Genomic DNA, 26,379 nt, shown 5'->3' with positions numbered 1-26,379 from the left:
AGAGTTAGCTGGGGCTTGGGGGACTTTTAGCTGTGTGTTTGGGGCTGCAGTTAGGCACAAGGGAAAGGCTATTGAGAAAAGCACACGCTCTACATTGGTCACACCTGTTTATGTGTCTAGCTGAGGTGAGTTGGTGAAGAACTAGGTTCATCCTGGGTCACCTAAGTCATGGAGGGAGGAATGGTGGGGGGTGCTGGGAAGTGAGGGTGTGAACAGCAGCTTTCCTTGCTAGGCTACAGTTAGAATTTCTCCTTGACTACAGAAAGGAGAGTACTTAGTTTGGCTAGAGAGTAGAGTCCAGATACCATTCCATTGGCAAGTAGGATGTGAATTCTTGATGTTCATTATGGCCCATTAATAAGAACCACCCAAGGGAAGGTGGGAAAAGGTAATGACGTTAAACTAGGAAGGTAGGCTGTGATGTTGAGTGCTGGCCTAACGTGCACGAGGCCTGGGCTTGATCCCCACCCCCACTTAACAGGCTGTGGACGTGTGTAACAGTAATGCCGGTACTCAGAAGGTGGAGGTGAGAGGATCAGAAGAAGGTCAGGCTCATCCTTGCCTACTTGGTAAGTTCAAGGCCAGCCTAGGCTACATGAGGCCCTGCCTCAACAAACAAACAAACAAACAAACAAACAAACATAGACTAGGAAGGTGAAGAAAAGTCATATTGGAGGAGATGAAGAATTAAATCAAAATGTAAAATATGCAAAAAAAAGTGAGGCATGATACACAGGTTCCATCTCTTCTTCTAGAGTTTGATAGACCAAATGACCTGTCTGTAGTTTTTAGAAAATTAGTTTATCAAAATTTATAGCTCTGTTAGAAGAGGCTTCTAGATTATTATAGCAACCTCCCAATGCTTTAAGTGCCAATTTTCATGCTATACTAACACCCCTCTGTCTTCAGAGACCTGGGCTCCAAATGGCATGCTCAGACAGAGTTCTACTAAGCCCTGGGTACTCTGGGCTACAAGCAGAGTTTCAAAGACAGTTTCTAGGCCCGGGAAGTAGCTTAGTGGGAGCATGCTTGTCCTAGCAGGCACTAGGGTCAACCTCCAACACTGAAGGAGCCAAAATCAAAGCAACTCCAGAGCCCAAAAATGGCTTATTAACAAAAATAATGAGCCCCAAAGTGACTGAACACCAGCCATTTTCCCCCTATCTCTGAAGATCTTGGGGAGAGAGGACCAGGCTTTGCTCCCCTCTTTAGCTGAGTCTGAGGAGAATCTACCCATTTTACAGACATTTCTTCCTGGCAGCTCCTGTTCTTTACTTCCAACATGGACGGGAAGAAACTGCTTTAAATTGCTCAGTGGCACTAAAGAAGGAATTAGAAGGAGGAAACAATATGAAGACAAGGCCAACTCCTCTTGTGTCATATTTCCAAACTCAGCATTCATTCATCTCAGTTGCCTATTACTGGGCTCTCAATATAAAGGGGTCTTGGCCGTACACCACCTTGGATTCCTCTTATCAATTAACAATTTGAATTATAACTCCACATGGAGTGGTTTAACATATTCTGTAAGATTTATTTGTATTTTAAATTATGTGTAGCTGTGTGTGTGTGTGTGTGTGTGTGTGTGTGTGTGTGTGTGTGTGTGTGTTTGCACTTGAGTGCAGGTGCCCATGGAAGTCAGAGGCATCAGATCCTTTGGAGCTGGAGTTAAAGGTAGCCCTACGTGGGCGCTGGGAACAGAAATTTGGGGCCTCTGGAAAGGCAGCATGTGTTCTCTACTGGCGAGCCATCTCTCCAGGCCTAATATATTCATATTAGGGAGACAGATGCTAAGTAATTCTAACTGGAGCAACACTGTAAGGTACGAGTTTTAAATTAATCACTTAAAAAGTTTGTTTATGTATGTGTGTGCGTACCTGTTTATCTCTGTACCACGTGTTTGTAGCATCTGAAGAGTCTATAAAGGCATTAGATCTTTTGGAACTGGAGTTAGAGGCACCTGTGCTTGCTATAGGTACTGAGAACTGAGCCCTGGTCCTTTGTAAGAGCAGTATGTGTTCTTAAACACTGAGCCATTTCTCCAGTCCCAACACTTGCTACCTGCTTTTATTTTAAGGCGATATATACATGCATGCATACATACATACATACATACATACATACAAATATGTATATATGTATATATATATGTGTGTATATATATATATGTGTGTGTGTATGTTTATATACACACACACACACACACATTTTGATACACACACACACACACACACACATAATTTGGTATATATTGAGCATGAGCTTCTCATGATCAAAACCCAAGCCACACTTGCTGTATGGTCTACTCCAACATCATAGCTGGGTCTTAGAGGCTTTTTTTCTTGTGTTCCTCCAGACAGGATAGACTTCAATTTTAGCCCATTTCCTATTCTCTGACAAGGTAAATGGATGGTAGGCAAATGAGGGTTCTTTTAAAATCTGCAGGGCTGAGGGAGATATTCCCAGGGTCGGCTAATAGAAGCGTGCAAGACAGTAATGACGCGCTGTGCAGTAGCTCTACCCTGGTGTTATTTTAAAGGAACTTGAACTTTCTGCAGGGTCACACCGAAGAAAAGTGAAATGAGGCAAATGGCAGAAAATAGAATTGTTGCTGAGAAAGGGCTGGGACATCCTGACGACTCGGAAATGTCAAACTAAGAAAGAAGCCGACAATGATGACAAGGACTACAATGACGACGGGTAGAGAGCAGTGAAACTGGGGCATTCCTCGCTCACAGACCCAAGCAATCATCAGGCGACAGGCAACCTTCTAAGGAATTAGAAGTCCTCAGGAGATGAGACCCAGTGTTTGAACAGAGTTAAAATAAATTATCAAAATATTTTATCCCTGAAGTCACACAAATGACCATGAAACAAAAAGAATCAATTGTGTTTACAGGCTGGAAGTGGGGGTCACGGGACAGTTTCGGGGAGGTGGTTCTCTTTGTTTTCTTTCTACCTTTTTTGTGGGTTCTGGGACTCAAACTCAGATCCTCAGGCATTAAGCCTTGGGTGCCTTTACCAGTTGAGCCATATCACCAGCTCCCACCCACTCCATCTTTTAAAAGTCTTTGTGTGGCCCAGCACAGTGACATGTGCCTTTAATCTCAGCACTTAAGAGGGAGAGGCGGCGGCAGAGGTAGAGGCAGGTGGATCTCTGTGAGTTCAAGGCCAGCTTAGTTTATTTACATAGTGAGTTCCAGGATAGCCAGGGCTGTTGCACAGAGAAACCCTGTCTCAAAAACAAAACCAACCAAACAAATTCATAAACAAAATAAAAAACCTTTTGTGTGTCTGTGTATGTACAGGTCTGCAAGTCTAGAGGTCAAAGGTTAGATGTCAGTCCTCCATTGTTTGAGAAAGAACCACTTGTTTACTGTAGCATACACTGGGTCTATTTAGCTTCTGGAGGGTCTCCTGTTTCTGCCTCCCATCTTACCATAAAAGCACTGGAATTACAGATGTGTGCTACCACATCTGGATTTAGGTGTGTCTTCAGGATCCAAACTCTTCATGTTTTTGGGTTAAGTACTTTACTCACTAAGTGTTAAGTGTGGGTGTTTATGAAGATGGTATGCCAAAGGCCCAGCAGAGCTTGAATTCCCAATTGGCAAGCATCCGGAGTTGGAGCCTTCTCCACGACTGGATCCCAGCTCACTATGCAAAGCCCAAATGTGGAGAATCCATAGTGGTGTCTGCTGTGTTCACCTCAAAGCTATTGCCAGATGTGCCTTCTAAAACTAAAGTCTTGGGCTGGAGAAACAGTTTATTTAGTAAAGTGCTCAACTTTAAACCGGAATTCAGCCCTTAGAGCCCACAATAAATAAGTGTGGCATACTAGTGCATGCTTCTAACCCTGATGCTGGGGAGGCAGAGCCGGGCAGAGCCCCTGTGCTCACTGTCCAGGGAGGCAGAGCTGGGCAAATACCCTGTGCTCACTGTCCAGACAGCCTACTGAACTCGGTGAGCTCACGGTCAGCGAGCAATCCTGTCTAAAACAAAAACAGTATCCAAAAAAAAAAAAATAAACAAAATGCAAGACGTAGGTTCGAAAGATAGCTCAGCAGTTAAGAGTTCTTACTCCTGCCGGGCAGTGGTGGCACAGGCCTTTAATCCCAGCACTTGGGAGGCAGAGGCAGGCAGATTTCTGAGTTCGAGGCCAGCCTGGTCTACAAAGTGAGTTCCAGGACAGTCAGGGCTATAACAGAGAAACCTTGTCTCCAACCCTCCCCCCCCCCAAAAAAAAGAGTTCTTACTCCTGGGCTCAGTGGTTAAGAGCACTGACTGCTCTTCCAGAGGTCCTGAGTTCAATTCCCAGCAACCACATGGGGGCTCACAATCATCTGTAATGTGATCCGATGCCGCTTTTGTAGAAGATCTGGGACAATTCCTAGCACCCACATTGTGTCTCATCTGAACTCTTCTGACACCAGAGGGTCTGCACATGGTGCACATACAATATGTAGGCACATGTACATGCATGTTAAAAAAAATAACGGTCGACAGTACCTGAGAAATGATACCCAAGGTTGACCTGTAGCCTCAATATGGATGCACACACGTGCACATACACATACACTCATGTACAAACATACTCATGTGCATGCATGCAAACAAATAATCCTAGGGAGTTGCCCAACCACTTATGCCAGAGGGTTTGAACCCTGCCCACACCTGTGACAGTCAGACACCATTTCTTATCAACTGTCATATTCTAGTACAAATATAGGTAAATGGGATTTATTTCTTTCCTGAATATGCCCCTGTCACCTTGGCTCCCTGAATCTGGATCCTTTGGCCCATATGCCAGGTGGTTTCACACCTTGGCCACCTTGCTGGACTTCCACAACCCTCTATAGTGCTTCTTGAGTTAGCAGCACGTGGTCTCCATTTGAGGAAGGCTGTGAGGACAACATGCCAGGGACCTAGTTCCCTGAGCCACAGTGGCACCTGTGGCCTCTGCTACCCTACCAAAAGGCCATCCCTGGAGCATGGTCATCCCTGGCCTTACCTTTCCAGGCAGGGCCTTACCTTTCCACCCAAAGTCCTTGCTTGTCACTCAGCACAAGAGAAGTCCTCCATAAACAGGGTCGTTACATTTTATTTCTTTGGGTTCAGAGGATAGAACCCAAAGGTTTTCACATGTCAGGAAAATGCTATCACTAATGTATATATAACTATAACTACACCTATATATAACTATATAAATTATGTGTATTTATATATGTATGTGTGTATATATATATATATATATATATATATATATTCTCTATATATATACAACATTTAATTGCAAAAATACATATTTTGAACAAGAATCAGTGAATGAACTCCCAACAGCCACAATTTAACTGTTTTTCAGTAGCTGCTCTAGAGCATCCCTGCCCGGTTACTGCTTACAGCTTAGACAGGGTCAACCAATTCCGACACATCCGAGCATGGATCTGAGCTCCTGATCCTTGCCTCTAAGTCCCAGTACTAAGATTACAGACATGCACCGTCGTGTCCAGCTTGGACCTTTCCCCTTTAGAGCCAATGCACAGATACATTTGAGACTTTAAACCGCACGTAAGGGTCTTTAATGGTAAAGACTGTATGTGTACACAAACACCCAGAAAAACCTCATAGCTACTATACCTGGGCTAACCCAAGCTAATGTTTCCTGGGCTAACCCAAGCTAATGTTTCTGTGGAATCATTACATGAATTATTTTAATAAATAATAATAGTTATTAAAACTTGAGACACTACAGTACAACTCACATCTGGTTTTGTGTGTGTGTGTGTGTGTGTGTGTGTGTGTGTGTGTGTGTATGTGTGTGTGTTTCTGGGCAAGCACTGAGCTATATCCCTAACCTATTGCCTAAAGTTCTCCTGTACCATGAAAAGAAAGCATGAAAGACTCTGCTCCCATGTTCTGCCAGGGAGAACAAACCTATAAATCCTGTGACTTCTTATGAATGTGCTGGGAAGTTACCTTGGTTTCCCGGAGAAGAAACTGCAGGTCACGTCCACTGAGAATGCCATGGTTTTTCACGTAACTGGGAATGTTCTTGGTACTGGAGCCATAAACAGTGGCGTGCACTTCCATGTACGTGTGAATGATATCCAGGTAGATTTTCTTATTCTAGAGAGGGCAGAGTAGTAGAGAGTGCCATTAGTAAAACAACCTGCTTGGTAGGCCAGACCTCTTGTAAGAGTTGCAGGACACAAAGATAAGAATGGTTAATGCTGAGATCTTGGCCATGTGACATGCTGATATTGAGATTTATCTTAAATGCAGCCTGGCCGAGGGATGGAGATGTGGCTCAGTAGCTGAGCATGGTGGCCTGCCTGCAATCACTGTGCTAGAGAAGCAGAGACTGCAGATCCCTGCAGTAAGCTGGCTGGAAGATGAACCGAATCCATCGTCTCTGGCTTCAAATTAGAGATTCTGTCTCAATACCTAAGAGGAACAATGATCAAGAAAGACACTGATATCAACCTCTGGCCTTCATATGTACCCACATACACATGCATATATGTACAGGTACCAATATATGTATCCCCACCCATGCAAACCCACACCCACACATTCATACTGCAGAGACACAAACACACATGGAAACAGTAATGTGTCTGGATCTTGAGGGCAGAAACAGTCATATTTCCACTGTATAAGTCTGCAATCAGAACCATGTGAGCATCTGTGTGTGTGTGTGTGATTACCATGTATCTAACCATGTTTATGTATCTATATCACTATTATTATTTGACTATATATATACACACATATATATGTGTCTGTATATGTATATATATGTATATATATGTATATGTATGTGTGTGTGTGTATATATATACATATACATATACACACAAATGGTAAAATATTACCGAATAACAACAATCATGGCCAAGTGTCTGAAAGTATCATCCTGAATTTGGGACTTCCTAGGGACCCAGTGCATTGTTTTTGGCTCACCATTTTTTGGGAAGGAAGTTTGTGTGTGGTGGGGCAGGGATGAGCCTTGGAGAAGGCGGGCAGCTGGCCTGGAATATTTATCCAGAGTTGTTAAGCTGTCTCCAGGGAATACAAACATCCCCCGTTGGCCAGCATTTCAAGTGATGATTAACTCCTGCTGTCAGAGCTGCAGCCCACTTCACTCTGACACTGGGGAAGAGGAGGCTTTCTCTCAGGATGTTCTGATGTACCCAGCAGCTGGAGAGCCGAGAATACCCAGGTGAGCCAAAGGAGACAGAGGGGTTAAGTGGGGACTTTAAGGTGCTCTAACTCAGTGGAGAACACTCAGCTGAAGGTCCCACATCTGCAGGCACAGGTTTTCAGGGTCCAAAATCGAAACCACCTGTGGCGAGGAAATAAGGTCCCTTCTCCCTTCCCTTTGGCATCTGTGTGACTAAGTAGTATAAGTGGATTGTGTATGGTGTGCTCCACCCCACTGCTTCCTTTTGAATTTGAAGGACTCAAGCTCTGTAATGGCTTCCAGTTGTGTCAAAGTAGGCCACACAATTTCCCATTCTGAGTGTCTTATTTTTGCCCCACAGTGGGAAAAATCTAATAATAGCCAGTTTGTGACCAAAGACTTTGAAGGAACGAGGAGGTGGGGGGAGGTGAGTGGCCCTAGCAGCCCTGAGTTCAGAGAAGTGGACTTGAACCCAAATGAAGCTGGTCTAAGCCTCTCTGTGTGCCATCCTTGTCCCGTGGCTATCATACAACACTCTGACATTGGAGGAAACCTTTTCAAAGCCAAGTTCAAGTTAAAATGACCTATTCTATGCATTAGAGTAACAACCAGTAGTAAGCAGCCTTCTGACTGCAGGCCAGCCTACGAATAAAGCAAAGGCCTGAGACGCAGGCTCAGTCTCACAGCATGTCTGGGGTGTGTGTGTGTGTGTGTGTGTGTGTGTGTGTGTGTATGCAAGCTGCTGACCTGATTTCAGGGACGTGATCCCCTGAGCAAACAAGAGTGGAACAGTTTATAAGCCCCCAACTACTTCTTACTTCAAGCCTGAGCCCAGTTTAGGATCATCTACCTCCTGTAAGTTCACTGGAAGGGTTCTGGGCTTTGGGTTCCAGTGCTGGGCATCTATCTGTCCTCTGTATTCTCGGAATCTCACCCCCATTCCTTCAGAAGCAGGCAGGGGAATCCTTAACCTTGCTGATTTCCCTACTGGCCAGCCTAGTGTGGGTCTTCCTAGAGTGGACCCAGTCCCAGGGAAGCTGCTAAGTCCCAAAGGACCTGCTAGATCCTCTCCAACGTTGAGAATGCGCAACACAGAGGGCTGGAGGGTCAAAGGGCACTCAGTGTTGGAGTAAGCACAGGTAACAAGGTGAATGAGAGAGCGAGAGAAACCCAGAGTGAGATGGAGAATAGGGAGGCAAGGCAGAAGGGGAAGGAGGAGAGTGATGAAGAGGAAGGAGGAGGAAGAAATGGCAGAGTAAGAAGAAGAATAGGAGAGGGAAGAAGAGGAGGGGGACAAAGGGAGATGGAGAAGGATTAGTGTGAGAAAAAGCAGGGAGTCAGGGTGGGGATATGGCTTAGTGTTAGAACACACTCTTGGCATGCATGAAGCCCTACATGACCTAGCCACTGCATCCTGTGCCACATAATGTGGCTTACAGGCAATTCTGCTAAGCTCCTCCCAGGGCCCTGGCAACAGCTTATGTCATGACCACTGCCAGGTGCAGGTGGCTTGTAGAGGACATTGCTTGCTCCTCATTCCCACATGTGCCCAGCTGGTCTCTCTCCCCGCTTCCGCTTCCTTATTTCTGTCTTTCTCTATCCCTCCTTCTCTGCCCTTGTGGCTCTGCTCCTGTCTGTCTCTACTTTCTCCAGGCCTTTACCCCCTCCCCCCTAAGACCCCTTTATACTGGGTCTGCTGCATGCTATGATTTCTCAGGGGGGCACCTTAGCATGAGCCTGCCAGGCACTCCCCCCCTGCCCAGTGTATTATATTTCACAACACATAAGACACTACCTAAAGACAAACAAGCAAACAAACAAAACCAAGGCAGAGAAATGGGAAGAATCCAGTGTCCAAGCTGTAGCCACCCCATTCTACACTCCCAAGTCTCTAGATACCCATAAATAGTCCTGGAAACCCAACTCCTCCCAGATCCACCCCACATTTTCACTTGAGTCGCCTCTTAGGAGAGTTTGTTGGCTTTGAAGTGGGGGGCTGTAAGTGGATGCAGTCATCTGTCCCTAATGCAAAAAGAGGCTTTCCTGCTAACAGCCAGCTGCTGACAGGGGAGGCCCCAGCCGCCCGCCCGCCCGCCCGCCCGCCCGCAGCAAGCCACAGCAGCAAACTGCCCATGTGGTTTCATTTGAGTCTAACCTCCTTCACTGCAGACAGATTGAAGATTAGGATCCCAGACAAAGGCCTGGGAACGGAAGGATCTAGGAGGTCACACGTGTGCAATGATCAAATCCAGGAAAGGCAGGGGCTCTCGGAGGTGTTCCACGCAGGAAGGCTTAGGCCAGGAGGAAAACTATGAACAGGCTCAACAAGTCCCAGAGGATGCTTGGGTGTGGTGAAGTCTGAGAAGAGATTCCCTTCAGAGAGGATTTAAACTCTTAACTGAAGAGATCCCAGCAGGTGATCAGAATTGGGGGATGGGGTGGGAGGAATGTCCCAAGCAGAACTTTTGAGAACACAGAAAACCTTAGCCCTCTCTCCCACAACCTAGTCACAAATAAACATCTCGCCATCACTTAGGATGTCAGCTAGTGTATCTACCAATTGTTCATGCTTTGGAAAGTCATGTGGTAATAGTATTTAAAGGTAGACCTTTGGAAGTAATTAGGACTACAGGAACTAAGATCTCATCATAGACAGTCTTGTGGTGGTTTTGTAGAAATCTGGGAGACGGAACGGTGTTTCTATTCCAAATGGAGGGGCTCCAGAGGCTCTCAGACAGCTCCCTGCTGAGACTAAAGACCAGACAAAAAGCAACTTCAGCAAAGAAGAGCTGATTTGGGCTCCTAATTTGAGGGCATATAGTCTGTCATGGTGGGGAGGGGATGCTGGACCAGTGGGAGGCAGCTGGTCACACTGCCTCAGTCAGTCAGGAATCAGGAAGAACAGTTCATTGGACTGGGCTGTAAACCCTCGGCGCTCACTCCCGGTAACACACACACTTTCTCCAGCAAGGCTCCACCTACTAAAAGGTCCATAAATTTCCCAGAATGCCACAGCTGGAGACCAAGTTAACCTACGGCTAAGGGGGCATCTCAAATTCACACCACAGTAGCTCCCCAGATGAACGCCCACTCATGGCTATAGGAGCCTAAGGAAGTATTTCAGGTTCAAAGCTCAGGCCTGAACTTGGAGTGGCCACTCATCTCTTGAGGTTTGCTATCAGCCATTTTGTGGCTTCTTTGAACTCAACAGGTTTAAAAAGGCAAGTCACCTTTCTCCACCAGGTGTCCTCATCTACTTCTGACCCCAGCAGCTGGCACCAATCTCCTGCGAACCTCAAGCAGGCTCGTATTTATTGTTCTTACACCCTTGTGACCCTTTAGCTAGTAACCTCCCTAAACTCAAAAGGCACCCTAGTTAGCAGCTGGATTGAGGGAGAGATTAGGGACTGATGCCTGAGCCCACCCCCTCTCCCCATCCCCATCCCTGCTTCAAAACAGCTCTCTGAGCTTGCTCAGTTGAATTCTGCTGGAATTAATATTTAATATCATCATCATCATCTGTGTGTGTGTGTGTGTTGTCTACCTCGATTTCTGAGGTAGGGCATCTCCTTAACTGGGGCTTGCTGATGGGCCTAGCCTGGCTGGTCAACAAACCTCAGGAGCCTCCTAGCTCTCTCTCCCCTGTCCTGGGACTACAGTTGTGTGCCACTGTACCCAGGTTTTTAACATGGGCTCGAGGAACCAGATTTAGGTCCTCCTGCTTGTGAGGCAAAGTACATTTCTGACTGAACCATCCCAACCAGCATCTTAAAAGACCTCCCTGTGGCTCAAAAGGTCTGAAATGTCAAGGAAGGACTAGGGTCAAGCCTCACTGCAAAAGAACTACTACGCCTGGATGCTCCATTTGAAAAAAAAATAACCATGGGAAGCAATGTTAGGCAGGCATATGGACAGTGTTTATACATGTGGGTGTTTGTAGTTCAAGTCCATAAGTTTGCATGAGGATGATATAAATTAACTTCCAGATGGGGTTACTGAGCAGTGATGGTTTGCAGGGGTGAACACAGCCTGTGTAGTAACTGTAATGTATAATTGCTACATTAAAATACCACCAGATTGTAACATCTGTAAATCTGGGGAGCATTTGGATGTCAGCTATGATTTAATAGGTCTACCAATAGGTCATGCTTTGGAAATTCACATATTGGTGGTATCTGGAGGTGGACCTTGGGGAAGTAATTAGGATTAGATGAAGTCTTAGGGGGTGGGGGTGACCCTCATCATGGAACAATGGCTTCATAAAAGGGTCAAAAATCCCTGAGCTAACACACTTGTGCTATTTGGCTGCATGCAGCCCTCAACCTTGTTATGATGCAACTAGAGACCCTGGGCAGCCCCTGAGCAGATGATAGCCATGTGCTGGGACTTCCCAGCCTTAAACATTTGTGTAACAACAAAACATTGACTAAGGCAATACTTGGTATGTGTGCACGCACATGCATATACATGGAAGCTGGAGGGCAACCGTGCATGTTGCTCCTAGGATGCCATCTACCTGGTTTTTGTGAGTTTGCCGATTTGCTCAGGTTGTATGGAAGCCTCCATGCCACACCTCTCCAGGGCTGGATTACAAGCATAGATCACTACAACTATGCTCATGAGATGCAGGAGATAAACAGACTCCCCATGTCCATCACTCACAAGATTCCTGAGGGCCCCTCTGCAGTTACACATGCAGAAAACAACCCTGGGGGCGGAGACTGACCAGTCCAGCTGCAGAGTAGAGTTCTCAAGACTGCTGAGCTGCCTCCAAGGACTGTTGCTTTACTGAGCTGTTACCCACGCTGGGATGGGCCTTCCTGGGATGTGGCTGCTTTTGAGTAACCCTGCTCCTATATAAGTAATTCCTTACCCATTCTTCTGTAGCAACCACAATGAAAACTCATTGGTTTACCAAGCTGTAGTTTTGTGCAAATGTTACTTTAGTCTCTAGTGGGTTCCCTTTCTGGCATAAGTAGGTGTGTGTGTGTGTGTGTGTGTGTGTGTAGGTGTAGGTGTGTGTGTGTGTGTGTGTATGTGTGTGTGTAAATGGGATAAGATCACTCACCAAAACTTTCCTTCTCCGACTGCAGAAGTCCAAGGGCAATGAAAACAACCTATTCCTAACTGGCCCATCACCCCCAGATTAGCACTGCAGGAGGAAGGCTGTACATGGAGCATGTGCAGAGGCATACCTCCATCCCTGCCTCACAGCCATAGCATGAGATGCTCCTGTGAGGCCTTAGACGAGCAACCTGCTGCCTTCCTAACGCTTGCAAGTCTCTAGCTTAGTTTAAATTCTCATTAAAAACAACTGATCTAACTGATTAAAATGAAAACCTCCCAAACCTCATCTGGAGGCATGGGGGCGTGAAGCAGAGGGCCAGGAGAGCAGCGGAGTGAAGGAGTGGATGCTGTCAGAGCTCCCTGGCTATTTCTGGCTATAGCTTGAGGGATGAGAGGGGGTGAGACATTAAGAGCTTTGGGAAGTCAATTCAATCTGAGCAACACTGAACTCTCCAGGGTGAGAGGTGAAACTGAGAACCAGAGGATGAGAACGTCCTCAGCCGACTCCTCTTATGGCCAGGAATAAGAACAGTGCAGAAAACGGCATCAATTTCTTTGGCAAGTGTGGTGTTCTGGGTGCCAGGCTGCCGTGGGCGCTACACAGCTCACTACTTAACAACATTCCCGTTCTCTGCTGTAGGTGTGGCTGGACTCTCCCTGGGACGTTGCTCCTCATCTGTGTGGAACCTACCACTTAAAATAAAAACGATGCGCTAGGAAGATGGCTCAGTGGGGTAGTTTCTGCACAAGTGTGAGCACCTCAGTCCAAACTCCCGTGTAAAGCCCCAGATGCAACTATGCACAGCTGGAGGCTGGGATGCAGACAGGAGGATGCTGGGCCTTCCCGGCTACAAGCGAGTCCTAGGTTCTGAGAACTCGTATCAAGGGAGTAAGATGGACAATGATGGAGCAGGACACATGTGTTATTCTCTCTCTCTCTCTCTCTCTCTCTCCCTCACACACACACACACACACACACACACACACACACACACACACACACACACACAGTGGCTGACTGGTGGTTTGGAAAGGGTGGTCACTCCTGTCTTTGTAGCTCAATGACACATTTCATACCTATGAACAGGAGACCATGACATTTCACAGTCCTGCTAGATGCATACTAGAACCATGAAATTCATATAAAGGTATCTTAAACTGTGGTGCTAATAACATCCCTGAAGGTATAAAGGTATAAAGAAACAAGCCACGGATGGGAATTCTGGCCTGACCAATGCTTGCACCGCTCTGCCCAGCTCCATTCAATGCTCGCTCACGTCCCTATTGAGCCACCTAGTTAACACGCTCCCTGGTTTCCTACACTATGTTTCAGGGCTTTCTGCATCTCACAAAGGCCTTTTAAAGGGCTCTGGGGAGCTGCTAGCAAGTTTGCAAGAACAAGAAACCCTTTACAATGACCCTGCTTTCTGCTTAGAGGAGGGCAGGAGGTCTTCAAATTGGAAAGCTGGTTTCTTTTTTCCCCAGTGCGGATGCAGACACTTGATGGACCATGATGTCCCTTAATCTACTTGGACTGACACAATCCTCCAGCAGCAAAGCCTACCAGCTCCATTGCACTGCTCACGGAAGGGACTGGGAAGGCTGGAAGCAGACCACTGTGGCTCATGTGCCAAAACGTCCTCCTTATACTGCCTGCTCTCAGCTCCGCCTGGGTAGTAAAACCAGAAACAGTGCAAGGGCAAAGAAAGTTAGAAGGATGCTGGTAATATTCAAGTTGTGTATTTGTGTGTGTGTGCGTGTGTGTGTAGGCCAAATGTGGGCCCTAGATGTCTTTCTCAGTTGCCATCTGCCTTGTTTCTTGGGGTAGGGTTTTCAGCCGAATCCAGAGCTCACTGATTGGCTAGGATGGCTAGTCCTGATAATCTCACTAGAGAGAACTGGCTTTAGTCACCTGGAGAGCCCAGGAGATGGGGCACTAGGCAGTGTCAGTTCTATTGGGGCAATTGGTTCCCATTCCTAATCTAGACCTTTCCCCACTTTGTCCCAGAAAGGGCTTGGGTGGGCGTGGGGTGGGCAGGGGGATGATGGGAAAGGATGAGGAGGCTGGGGAAGGTGAGAACTCTTGGGGGAAGCTGGACTTGGCAGTCAAGGAAGAAAGCCTAACTTCAAAGGCTCTTCAGAGTTTCCATGATTAAGCTAAACTGGGTACTTTAATTACTGCAATGGGATTGTTCTTGGGATGGCGAGTAATAGAAGGGTAAGTCTTTTTTACTGTTCAAGAGGGAAAGAGTCTGTCCCAAATTGAATCCAAAGAGCAGAGAAGTAACTCCCCCGTGTGAGGGTTCAGACAGTTGGTTTTTCTCGTAGCCTGTGAAATGCCACTCTTTCCACTCAATGCTACAAGGGGCTTTCGGGTGGAGGGGAGATGATCACGGTGCATCTTGGCTCACACAGGCCCATTTCTAAGAGGTTCAGAAAACCAGCATACTCTTGGGACTTTGTGTTGGACACGGTGTCACTTCAGTGACTGGTGCAGGAAGAGCCACAATCTGCTCCTCCTGATTTTGGGCGTTTGGGAGTGGCAGGGTTGTTCACAGGATCATTTGCCTTCCCTGGTAGGCCTCAATCAAGGTCAGAGGATGGAGACTGAGGGGTGGTGACCCCAGCAAGATGCTTCTGGGCATTGGACACACTCTTTACCAGACAGGTGAGAGTCGGGATGAAAGGAAGCTGGCTAAGCACTTTCACTCAAAGTCTGCTCCCTATAAGAAGCCCAGGCATGGCAAGTTTCCAATAACTACCTTTTCCCTCGGCAGCTGCAAGGGAAACTTTGCTTCAGACAAACAGTACGGTACGGAGAAAGTTCCTTCCCTGCCTGGTATGAAGGGTGACTCCGCCCTGTGAATTTCAGAGCTGTTTCCAGGAAGAGGCTGGGCAAGGCTCTTTAAAGTGCTGTGTTGGAGGCAGATGGCCCCATGCGAGTTGGAGCTCCCATAAAACTGCCTGGATTAAGCCAGGCAACTTAACCCAGGATACTTTATTATTATTATTATTACTATTACTATTATTATTATTTTGGTACGTGTGCATGCAAGCCTGTACACATGAGTGTGAAAGGCACAGGACATCCTGAAATGTTCATAAGGCACTGTATGCACACACAGACACACACAGACACACACACACACAGAGTCACACTTAGCAGTCTATCTGACATGAAGTGACTATATAGTAATCTAGGAGGTAGGATCCATGGAGATGAGCCTCTGGTATGGTTCTGGGAAACCAGAGAGGGTAAATAAAGTCAGCCAGGCCCACCTGTATGGACAGTATCCATCTTTATCCTTCATTGTAAAATGGAGGTGGCTTGGATGCTACCTTCTATGGCTGGAGGTGTAAGGGGCACATATAAAGGATGCATTGCTGTGACACTCTCAGAAATGTACATACTTCTGAGTCCTGCAAAGGCAGTAGGTGTTGTGCGACACCAAGAATGGCTCTATTCATTGATTTTATTTACATAAAACACAAGTCAGGGTCCAGAGGGATGGCTCAGAGGGTAATGGCACTTGACATGAAAGCCAGGAGGCCTGATCTAGATCCCTAGAACCCCTGGCAGAAGACAGATGTCCTCTGATTTCCATATATGTGCCATAGCATAGATGTTCCTCCAACCTTTAACACATACAAACGACAACAATGACAACGACAACAGCAACAACAACAACATCCAAACTACAGAAGCCACAGCAGCCACCATGACATGAAGAAACAGCTCCACACAGTATGGGGCTGAAACTTTTTACTAAGAATTTATCCCATGAAGGGGCAGATGGCTCAGTGGGTATAAAAAGCATGCCACAGAAGCATGAGGACCTGAGTTTAGAACCCAGGACCACATACAAGCTGGTACTGTGGTGCATGCCTACAGTGTGGTGCATGCCTACAGTGTGGTGCATGCCTACAGTGTGGTGCATGCCTACAGTATGGTGCATGCCTACAGTGTGGTGCATGCCTACAGTGCCAGCACCGGGGAGGAGCATGACCACCCTGAGAATCACTGGGCAGGCAGCCTGGAGGAAATCCCAAGCTTCAAGATCAGTGAGAGACCTAAGCCTGAAAGGCGAGGTGCATAATAGGAAGACACACAACGTTATACACAGGCTCATGCACACACACACACACACACACACACACACACACACTCATCCTCCCATTCCGGAAGCTTGTGCTTTAGAGGCATTCCTTTCTTTGGAGAGCAATCATTACTGAATATCACCTTTCTGGGGATATCAGGATGGCCAAACAGAATCAGGCAGGTCACAACTGTGACAGTGGTGCTTGCACAGTAAGAAGGTGGCAGACTCCGCGTAAGACAGCAACTGAATGTGCCAGAAAACACTCGCTATTCTAATGATGAAGTGTGGTAGACAGCACGGCTTCAAACACACCCAGGATGCTTCTGCAGACCTCATGCTTGTCAGGCCTCACTGGCAACTTCACAGACTGAGTATAGTGACTTAGTGTAAGGCTGAGCAGAGGATCTATAAACTGGCAGTTAGCCACATGGCCCTGGCCCCGTGATCTGGGACTCTAGTTACATTTAACATGGTAAGAAGTTGAGGTCAAACAAATATTCTAGATTTTTAAAAAAAATCTAGTTTAGAAGACATATCGTGTGTGTGTGTGTGTGTGTGTGTGTGTGTGTGTGTGTGTGTGTGCAGATGGAGGTCAGAGGACAATTTGGGGACTCAGTTCTTTTCTTCCACTATGTTGGTCCCTGGTCCCTGGATTTGAAATGAGGTCATCAGGCTTGGTGGCACCTTTACCTGATGAGCCATTTAAAAAAAAAGATTTTTTGTTTTTGATTTATATATATGAGTACACTGTTCCTATCTTCAGATGCACCAGAAGAGGACATCGGATCCCATTACAGATGTTTGTGAGCCTCCATGTGGTTGCTGGAAATTGAATTCAGGACCTCTGAAAGAGCAGTCAGTGCTCTTAACTGCTAAGCCATCTCTCCAGCTCTACATGCTAAGCCATCTTGCTGGTCTAAAATAATCGACATTTTTATTTCGGTTTGGTGACTAATTTGTGGGTTCTTGGGCAAGCTCCCAAGCTTTAATTTTTTGCGTGTGAAAAGAACAACTCTCGGGAAGAGGCTGCAGCTTAGCTGGTAGAGTGCATGCCCAGAATGCAGAAAGCCCTGGGCTCTCTTGGTGGTGCATGTCTGTATTCCCAACATTCAGTAGGTGGGGAGACAGAAGGATCAGTTCAAGGTCACCTTTGATTTCATAGTGAGCTGAAAGCCAGCCAGAGCTCTCCACGAGTCTCTGTCTAAAAAAAACATAACAAGACACAATACAACAAAACAAATACACCTCTTAAATCTATTCCATTAGGGGCAGAAGAGATGATAGTTCAGAGGTTAAGAGCATCTCAGACGGTTCCCATCTTGGTTCCTAGCCCTTGCTGTTAACTTTGTGGATCTAGCGCCAAGGATCTGTCTTACATGTACTCATGTAGACTCAAACATACACATACACATCAAAATAGACACCTACCCCCAAACTAACAAACAAAAAACTCTCTCCCCCCTCCCTCCACCAAAAAACCAAACCAACCAACCAACCAACCAACAAAATAGCCCCCCCCCCCAAACCTGTTCCATTAGCCAGGTATAGTGGATCATACAAGTAATACAAGTCTTCAGGAGGCTGAATCAGGAGAACTGCCTGAGTTCAAGGTTAGTGGGTCTTAGCTTTCCTTCTAGGCACTGCCCAACAGTTACCTGGCAACAGTTGGGTAGGCCTGGCGTGTTATAAATGTTACTGTTTGGCCCCTCTTTGATCTCTCTGCCTCTTCTCTCTTTTTGACTCTTCTTTCTCTGACCCCTTTCACCCTCTCTGCTCTTCCTCCTCCTTCCCCCTTTCTCCACGTGCTCCTGGATGTGTTCTCTCTCTCTCTCTCTCTCTCTCTCTCTCTCTCTCTCTCTCTCTCTCTCCCTCCCTCCCTCCCTCCCTCTCCCTCTCTCTCTCTTCCCTCTGCCTCTCCTTCTCCCTCCCCTGTCCTCTGCTTCTACTCCCTTCTCACCTCCCCTTCCCATACCTGCAAATAAACTCAATTCTATACTAAACCCACTGTATGGCTGTCATCTCAAGGGGAAAGGATGCCTCAGCATGGGCCCACTGAGGCACCCCTCCCACTTCACCATACCAAGCTCTATCAAACATTCTGCCTCTCCCCCTCCTTTTTTTTTTTTTTTTTTTTTAAATGAAGCACAATAGCCAGGTCTAAAGATAAGTTGTTTTGTTTTGTTTTGTTTTGTTTTTTTGTTTTTTTTTTTTAGATCATCTTGGCTCTTGAGAGAAGATCCTGTTTAAAAAATACTCCAAAAACAAACAAACATTTTCGGCCCCCACACCCTGCCTCTCATGGAACTCAATTCCAAATGAACCAAATCCAACCAAGCCTGCCCTAGCATTTCAGGGGCATTCGCAGAAACATGAGACATTTTTAAAAGTTTGTGGTTTGAAGAGTCCTAACACCCTGCCCCCATTTTCTCTCTTTCTCTTTCTACATATACCACTCCATTCCTGACTTACACCTGACTGTCTGGGCCCAGAATACAACACTGGCCCCAGGATTGACCCAAGGCATGGTGCAGTGAAGGGCAGACCAGTTCCTTGCCGAGGGATCTGCTAACTTGATACTGAATGAGAAGTGAGCGTCTGACATTCCTACATATAGCTGAGATTACTGCAAAGAAGAGGGAAGAGATCAGGCTAAACTGGGCCCCAGACTGAACTGGGCCAAGAGTGGAGAGGGATGGGGGAGATGGAGTGAGGAGGAGAAGAGAGGGCAAGAGAGGACCAGGAGCCAAGAGCACATGGGACCTAAGAGGACATAACCAAAATTGCTGGACTAATTAGGGAAAGGGAGCTGGGGGAAGGGAAGAAGCTCGGGGCTGGAGAGGTTGAGGGTGGGGCTTGGGGCATGCTATGCAGGATGACTCTGTGACAGGTTCTGGTGGGTAGAGACAGAGGGAGGCTGGACAGTCCTCTTAGATGTGTTAAGTGGGCACCTCACTTAGCCATTTGCCCTGAAGTTTTGATAGCTAACAGATCTTGAGCCTATTGACCCAGGGCTCCCCACTAATGCCAGCAGCCTCTGGACTGGCTTGCTTTGACAGTGCTACGCATTTGCTCTGGCAGGTTTCTCATCTCCATCCAGAGCCCCGAAGTGCCACACCTGTTCAATTTCCTCTCCCAGGCCTCTGCCTGTGCCACGGGTGCTAATACCCCGGCTGCAGGATGATGGATGTGTAGACTGGTAATAAAGTGCATAATCTCTACCCTCAGACTTCCAAGTGTCAGCCTGCTGCAGCACCTTCTAAACCGCGGGCACAATCTCTCTGTTTTGTCGAGGTGTACAGATTGAGATTCTGATTCAAGGGCAGAGGCAGAATTTTTGATTTGTTTTTTGTTTTTGTTTTTTTTTTCCCCAAAGACAGCTGACAGCCGGCTTTAAAGCGATGGCTGATTTGTAAGAGAGGAGCTAAAAATATCCTGCCTTTTCTCCCCTCCAAATAAGCCGAGGGCCCTCTGTAATGTCTTCACTCTATTCCTGATTTCTTGAAAACATGAAGCCAGCAAAATAAAAGTGATGCCTGTAATCAGCACTGGAGCATGAAGGGTGGCCAACAATGTATTTAGGAAGTGGGGTGCTGCCAGCGTGGAGCTGAGGGGCCCTCGTGGGGAAGCAGGAAGGGTTCGGGTCCAGGAGGGACGAGGAGAGCAGGCGCTCCCTGTGCATCCGGGAAATGTCCTCTATGTTTTTATTCCCTTCCTTTTCTCACTTCCCCCTACTCCACCCTGCGTCTCGGCTCTGCTCAGCATCACCAGGACTAACTAACACAGACATACCCCAGGAAGGAACAGCAGGCTGGGGAAGGGACCTAAAGCCTCTGAGAAGTGGGCTCACCCACCTGAACCTAGGGCCTTCCGATAACAATTGGGGCTTGTGATCTGAGTAAAATGTAATTTCTGAAAATAAAACAACCTCCTTATTAAATTAATGTAATTCCTGTATTTTCTGACTTCCAAAAGTAATGGAAGTTGCACTTCACTCTGTGGTACTTGGCTTGTTTGGAGTATACTGCTTGACTGGGACCTCAAGCTGTAGACCCAGAGTGGGATGGACCCTCTAGGGAATAAGAAAAAAAAATGTGAAAATATTTGCTCTGGTTCATAACATTTTAATAATATGAAGAACACCATTATGGTACTGTATAGTCATTAATCATGCTTACGTGCATATAGATATTCATATGTGTGTATATATGTGTGCGTGCATATGGAAGCCAGAGGACAACCTTGGCTGCCATCACCAGAAAGGCCATCCTTCTCTTTTGAGACACAGTGTCTCAGTGGCCTGAAGTTATCAATAGGCTAGCCTGGCTGGCCAGGGAGCCCCAGGGAGCCTCTCTGCACTAGAGTTAAAATACATACCATGGTCTGTATTTTTATGTGGGATATGGCGCTTGAACTTAGGTCCCATGCTTTCCCAGCAAGCACATCACCAACTGAACTACTTCCCTGTTATCCCTAATTGGGCATATTCTTATCAGTAAATTAGTATCTATATATGAGAAAGATATATATATGTGTGTGTGTGTATATACATACATACACATATATACATACATATATTTCATGAAATATATGTATATATGTGTACTGGCTAGTTTTGTGTTAACTTGACACAGCTGGAGTTATCACAGAGAAAGGAGCTCCAGTTGAGGAAATGCCTCCATGAGATCCAACAGTAAGACATTTTCTCAATTAGTGATCAAGGGGGAAAGGCCCCTTGTGGGTGGGACCATCTCTGGGCTGGTAATCTTGGTTCTATAAGAGAACAGGCTGAGCAAGCCAGGGGAAGCAAGCCAGTAAAGAGCATCCCTCCATGGCCTCTGCATCAGCTCCGGCTTCCTGACCTGCTTGAGTTCCAGTCCTGACTTCCTTTGGTGATGAACAGCAGTATGGAAGTGTAAGCCGAATAAACCCTTTCCTCCCCAACTTGCTTCTTGGTCATGATGTTTGTGCAGGAATAGAAACCCTGACTAAGACAATATGTATATATGTATATATACATACATGTACACACACACACACACACACACACACACACACACACACTCACAGTTCATGAATGCAGCTGTAGCAATCAAACAAACTGAAGGCAAAGTGGCAACTCGGAACATTGAATTTTGGAACCTTGTAAGAAATCAGTGGCTTCAATTGCTTTGGGCAGGAGAGAAAGGCAGTGGAGACACCCAGGGTCTCCCCTGTTGTGGCCACTGAATATTCCCAATGAAACTGCTCTCTAAATCCAGCAGACCGTGGGAAAGAGTGAATGAGTCCAGCACCAAGATTCCTAAGATGGGGTGTTTTCTCCCTGGTCTTTGACAAAGTCTCTGAGCTGAACCTGACTGAGTTCCTCTGAGAGAGCAGCTCCCACCCATTCAGGGAAGAACAGGGTTCTTCAGCTCTTTTATAGGAGCAGCGCGCCCCGGCCCACATTAGGTCTGATTCCAAATGTATTCAGGTCACCTTCATACAGCATTAGCTCAGCTACCAAGCCACCAGACACCATATGTGCACGACTGAGGGCCTCGGGGTCTCCAGGAAAAGAACTAATCACTGGGAACCTATCTGTTTGGCTGGTCTGATAGTTCAGCTGGTGTGGCATATGTGGGCACATGGAGGCTGAGGCTGAAGTTGGCTTGGAAAAATTCAAGCGAGAAAAACTCTCCTTTAGGAAAGAGTGGGTCTGGGAAAAGCAGAGGAGGCGCTTTCTGCAGATGTTCTCCAGGTCTGACTTTCCAGATGGTTCCCAAGTTAGCATTCATATGTTAGATTTACTAGTTAACATAGCATCAATAAGAACAATGTAACAGGAGCTGGGTGATACCTCAGTTGGTAAAGGGCTTGCCTTGCAGGTGTAAAGACCCGCATTTGAGCCTCAGAAACCATGTTAAACAGCAAAACAAAAACCAAAAGGGAGCCCCAGTGTGGTGATGCATGCTCTCTTACAAACTCAGCATTGGGGACACAGAGACAAGCAAATTTCTTAGGCTCACTGGCCAGAATGCCTAGGTGAATCTGCCCAGGCCAGTGAGAAACCAGAGCAGCAAAGTGGATGGTAAATATGCATACAAACACACACATCCACATACAGACACACAAGCATTCCTACATGCAGATACAAACACACACACATCCATGCTCCCCCACAAGCACCCCCCACATCTACACACACAAGCTCACACATACATATGCACACATCCACACACACAGACATGTGCACACCCACATGCACATGTACACACATCCGTACACACATGTACACAGACAAGCACACATACATTCACACACACACATGCACACACATGCACACACCCACAGGCATATGCACATGCACACACACATGCATATGCACACACACACACACACACACACACACACACACACATAAGCAGACCTGCATACACATACACATCCACACACAAGCACATCCACACGCACATCCACACACAAATGAAAACCCAACAGGCTGAGAAGCATTATCCACACTTAAGTTAAGGAACTGTATAAAGACAGTCAGTATATGCTAGCAGGTATCACTAGCAAGAACAGAGGAACAAATGGGCCTGGGAAATGATTGTCAGTGTCTGCTAACATTAAGATCAGGATACTGGGGGCAGCATGATACCTCACAATGTATAGGTGCCTGCCACCAAGCCAGATGATCTGAGGTCCAACCCCTGGACTCTCGTGGTGGAAGCGGAGAACATGTTCCCAAGTTTTCCTCTAATTAAAATGTAGCAAATACTAAACATTTCATAAGAGAAAAGCAAGATGCTTGATGTCTTGTGCTTGCAGACATTATCAGCTCATGCCCCTGATTTAGGAGTCTTGCAAAATCAAATCTGCATTTAGGCCAGCCACTGTATCTTATCTACCAATTTCAGAAAATGGAGCAGGAAGAAAAGAAGCATAAATCCTATCTGGTGTATACAGTTAGGAAAATGTAGGCTTTGAGCAGAGTCAGCTGCTTCAGCAATGAAATCTCCACGGAAGGCGACTGCACATTTTCGTCTTTAGTTCTGGGGATGGACCCCAGGGCCTTGGGTACTGTAGGCACAAGCCCACCACAGAGCTCTGCCTCTGGCTCTGCAGCTAAGAGCTTTGGGGTTGCTGGGAGGGGCCGGTAGAAGATTTGAGTTTGAGTCCCAGCACTAACAACAGGTGGCTCACAACTGCCTGTAACTCCAACTCCAGGGGACCTAGAAGTATCCTCTGACACCCACAGGTGATGAAGATGAATACACATGTGGTGTATGTTCATATAGAGAGTAACAAAAAGACAGAAAGAAAGCCTTACTATTAAGTTCAGTTGTAACAACAGGACTGTAGGTTTTTATTTTATTTTATTTTATTTTACATCTTAGAGATGGATATCCAAATACAATGCCAAGATCATCTATGGGCTGACGAGGCAGCTCGGTTAATTAGCTATGCAAGCACAAGTACTTCAGTCCAACCTCTAGAACATATAGAACAACAATTTAACAGTGGTTCTGTTCTTTTCTTTCTTTCTTTTTCTTTTCTTTTTTTTTTTTTTTGAGATAAGGCCTCACTGTAGCCCAGGCTAGCCTTGAACTTGCTATGTGGTTGAAGTCATCCTTGAACTTCTGATCATCCTGTCCCTCCATCCCAAGTGCTGAGATTACAGGCATGTGTCACAGGTCACTTCTACGTGGTGTTGGGGATCCAACCCAGGGTTGCATGCATGCTAGTCAAATACTCTACCAACTGGGCTACACCCCCAGCCTTAAAGATTGCCCTTTTAATAACTGACATTTGATTCTACTATGTCTGCTGTGGCTTATTAAATGAATGGCTATAACTAAGCAAAGGAAGAAGACTGAAACCCCCAAAAAACAGAGTTAATTAACATTCGGAACCTTCTTTAAAAGGCAAGCTACAAGATGATGCCCAGAATGATGGAGAGGGAGAACCATGGGGGCTGGATGCAGCGGGTGCCTAGACCGATGGCAACGTCAGGCCTGGCTGGCACTTGCCTATCTAGTTCCTTAACAACTTGGGCCTCGGATCAGTATTTTAAGATGGTGGTACAGATCTCTATTTATAAGCTCAGCTCTGCCATGAAAACTCTTGATGCTTGCCTTGCTCAACCTTTTAACAACGTAGAAACTGTACTTAGGTCATAGGCCACATAAAAACAGGTGACAGTGTGTGGGCTGGAGTGACTGAACCTGCTTTAGTGTTCAGACATGACACTGGATGCTGTTCACTAACTGGCCGCAGTGGGTACTGGCAGGGTAGAAAGGAGCCCAGGACAGACGGTGGGAGGGACAGTTCAAGAGAGCATCTTTTGATGAGAGGCAGCATAACAGGCAGGTGAGTGAAGAGTGCTGGCTAGCATTTCCTCCTAGTGCTTAATTTCTATCAGAGGGAGTTGGTGTTTTGTAAGAAATAGTGCATTAAGTTGTATGTCATTAAATAACAAGCATAGAAAAGTCAACACCAAGGTAAGATAGGCCAATGGCTCTCCACGGCGATTCTTATTTATCGACTGGTTGTTTTACTCAACATAGGGAAGGAAAAATAAAGGGCTGTGGATGCGGCTCAGTTGTAGAGCACTTGCCCAGCAGTATAAGGGAAATGTAAAGAAGAGAAAGTCATTACCAGCTAATTAACGAATCCTGGCACCAGGAGAAAATAAAGAGATGTCTATAGTCAGGGAATGCTTTATCTCACCCAAAACACACACTAATACACACTCTCTACAATTAATTTCCTTCTTTTCTTCTTTTTCCCCTGCTCTCCCTTCTCACCCCTTACCCACTCCCTCACTCCCCTCACCCCTCCCTCTCTTCGTTTTGAGGTAGTGTCTTTTATGGATAAGAGGCTGGCCTTGCACTCACTATGTCACCGAAGAGAACCTTAAGTTTCTGATCCTTCTACTCTTTACACACTGAGTGCTGAGGTAGGCTCTCAGCATCACACTGCTCTGGGTGGTACTGTAGACCAAGCCCAAGGCTTTGTGCACTCTAGCTTTCTAAAGGAACCACATCCCAGACTAAGTAAGCTTTCTCCAAGATGCTGCCCTGGTACACAAATACTTCCAGAGCAGGGTACATGCAAACTCAGCTCTGTGTGTGTGTGTGTGTTTCCCCCATTATTTTACTGGTGACTTCATTACTCAGAATTAAATAGCACCTCTCTTTCATATATCATATCATATCATATCATATCATATCATATCATATCATATCATATCTCTCTCTCTCTCTCTCTCTCTCTCTCTCTCTCTCTCTCTCTCTCCCCCAAAGCTACAACCTAAGTTTGTACAGAAGAAAATGTTTTTTACTTGAATGTGATTTTATCAGCTTGAGTGATGGAATTACCACTCAGGTATGTAGCACAAACAAATCTGGTAAGAAACACACCCAATGCTTGATGTATGTTACATAATGAAGGCTTTGAAAAGTGAGGTACCCCACCCACCCAGAAGATTCTTCAGTTATCTGCAACCTTCCAGCTCAGAATCCTCAATAGTACCTTCAAAGGCATCATCACACATAGCACCACAGGTTGGCAACTTAGTCTTTCATACAGGGGCCCCTGTGGCTATTTCAGATATAAACAATAGCAATAGTCATAGTTACCAGCTACTGAAGACTATCTGCAGCAAGAAAATGCAGTGTGCATGCTTCTAGTTTACAGTATTCAGACTTGTGAGGTCTCCTTGTATCTGTTCAGCAGGTGAAATTCAAAGAAGTTCGTGGGTTAGGGGCAGACGTGGGATGTACTGGTCAGGAAATGATCTTGCAATCCCTTCTCTAATGACAAACATCTCTAGTCTGGAGGCTGCTGTGGTTTGGAAGGTTAACACAGAATCTTAGCCTCTGAGAGGTGTGGAAGCTTCCAGAGGTAGAGCAAGGGAGGCAGCCATGTCCAGGGACAGAGCATGGTAGGTAGCTATGACTCCAGGGAGGGTAGCTTAGAGAGAGGTTTCTGTGGGTCTCACGAGAGCAAGCAAGGGGGGGAGGGGGGAGAGGGGGGAATGACTGACGG

At 46.3% G+C, this 26,379-nt stretch overlaps 1 protein-coding gene and 1 long non-coding RNA gene across 7 annotated transcripts in view; one reads left to right on the top strand and one right to left on the bottom strand.

Annotated features, from left to right (window-relative positions):
- The window catches only part of Mgat5 (mannoside acetylglucosaminyltransferase 5), a 283,416-nt gene that overhangs the window by 35,967 nt on the left and 221,070 nt on the right, over nucleotides 1–26,379 (bottom strand). For all 5 annotated transcript variants that reach the window (XM_006529056.4, XM_030255028.1, XM_006529055.4 and 2 more), the window contains one exon: nucleotides 5,977–6,126. In XM_006529056.4, coding sequence (XP_006529119.1) covers nucleotides 5,977–6,126 — 150 coding nt within the window. The remainder of the gene's footprint in view (nucleotides 1–5,976; nucleotides 6,127–26,379) is intronic.
- Gm51746 overlaps nucleotides 14,821–26,379 on the top strand; it is a 50,092-nt gene continuing 38,533 nt past the window's right edge. For both annotated transcript variants that reach the window (XR_003948718.1, XR_003948717.1), the window contains exons 1-2: nucleotides 14,821–14,918; nucleotides 25,635–25,716. This is a non-coding gene — a long non-coding RNA (predicted gene, 51746). The remainder of the gene's footprint in view (nucleotides 14,919–25,634; nucleotides 25,717–26,379) is intronic.

This window comes from Mus musculus, chromosome 1, assembly GCF_000001635.26.
Source record: "Mus musculus strain C57BL/6J chromosome 1, GRCm38.p6 C57BL/6J".
Taxonomy (NCBI): Eukaryota; Metazoa; Chordata; class Mammalia; order Rodentia; family Muridae; genus Mus; species Mus musculus.
Note: the sequence above shows the minus strand (reverse complement) of the source record. Positions and strands in the feature narration are given on the sequence as shown.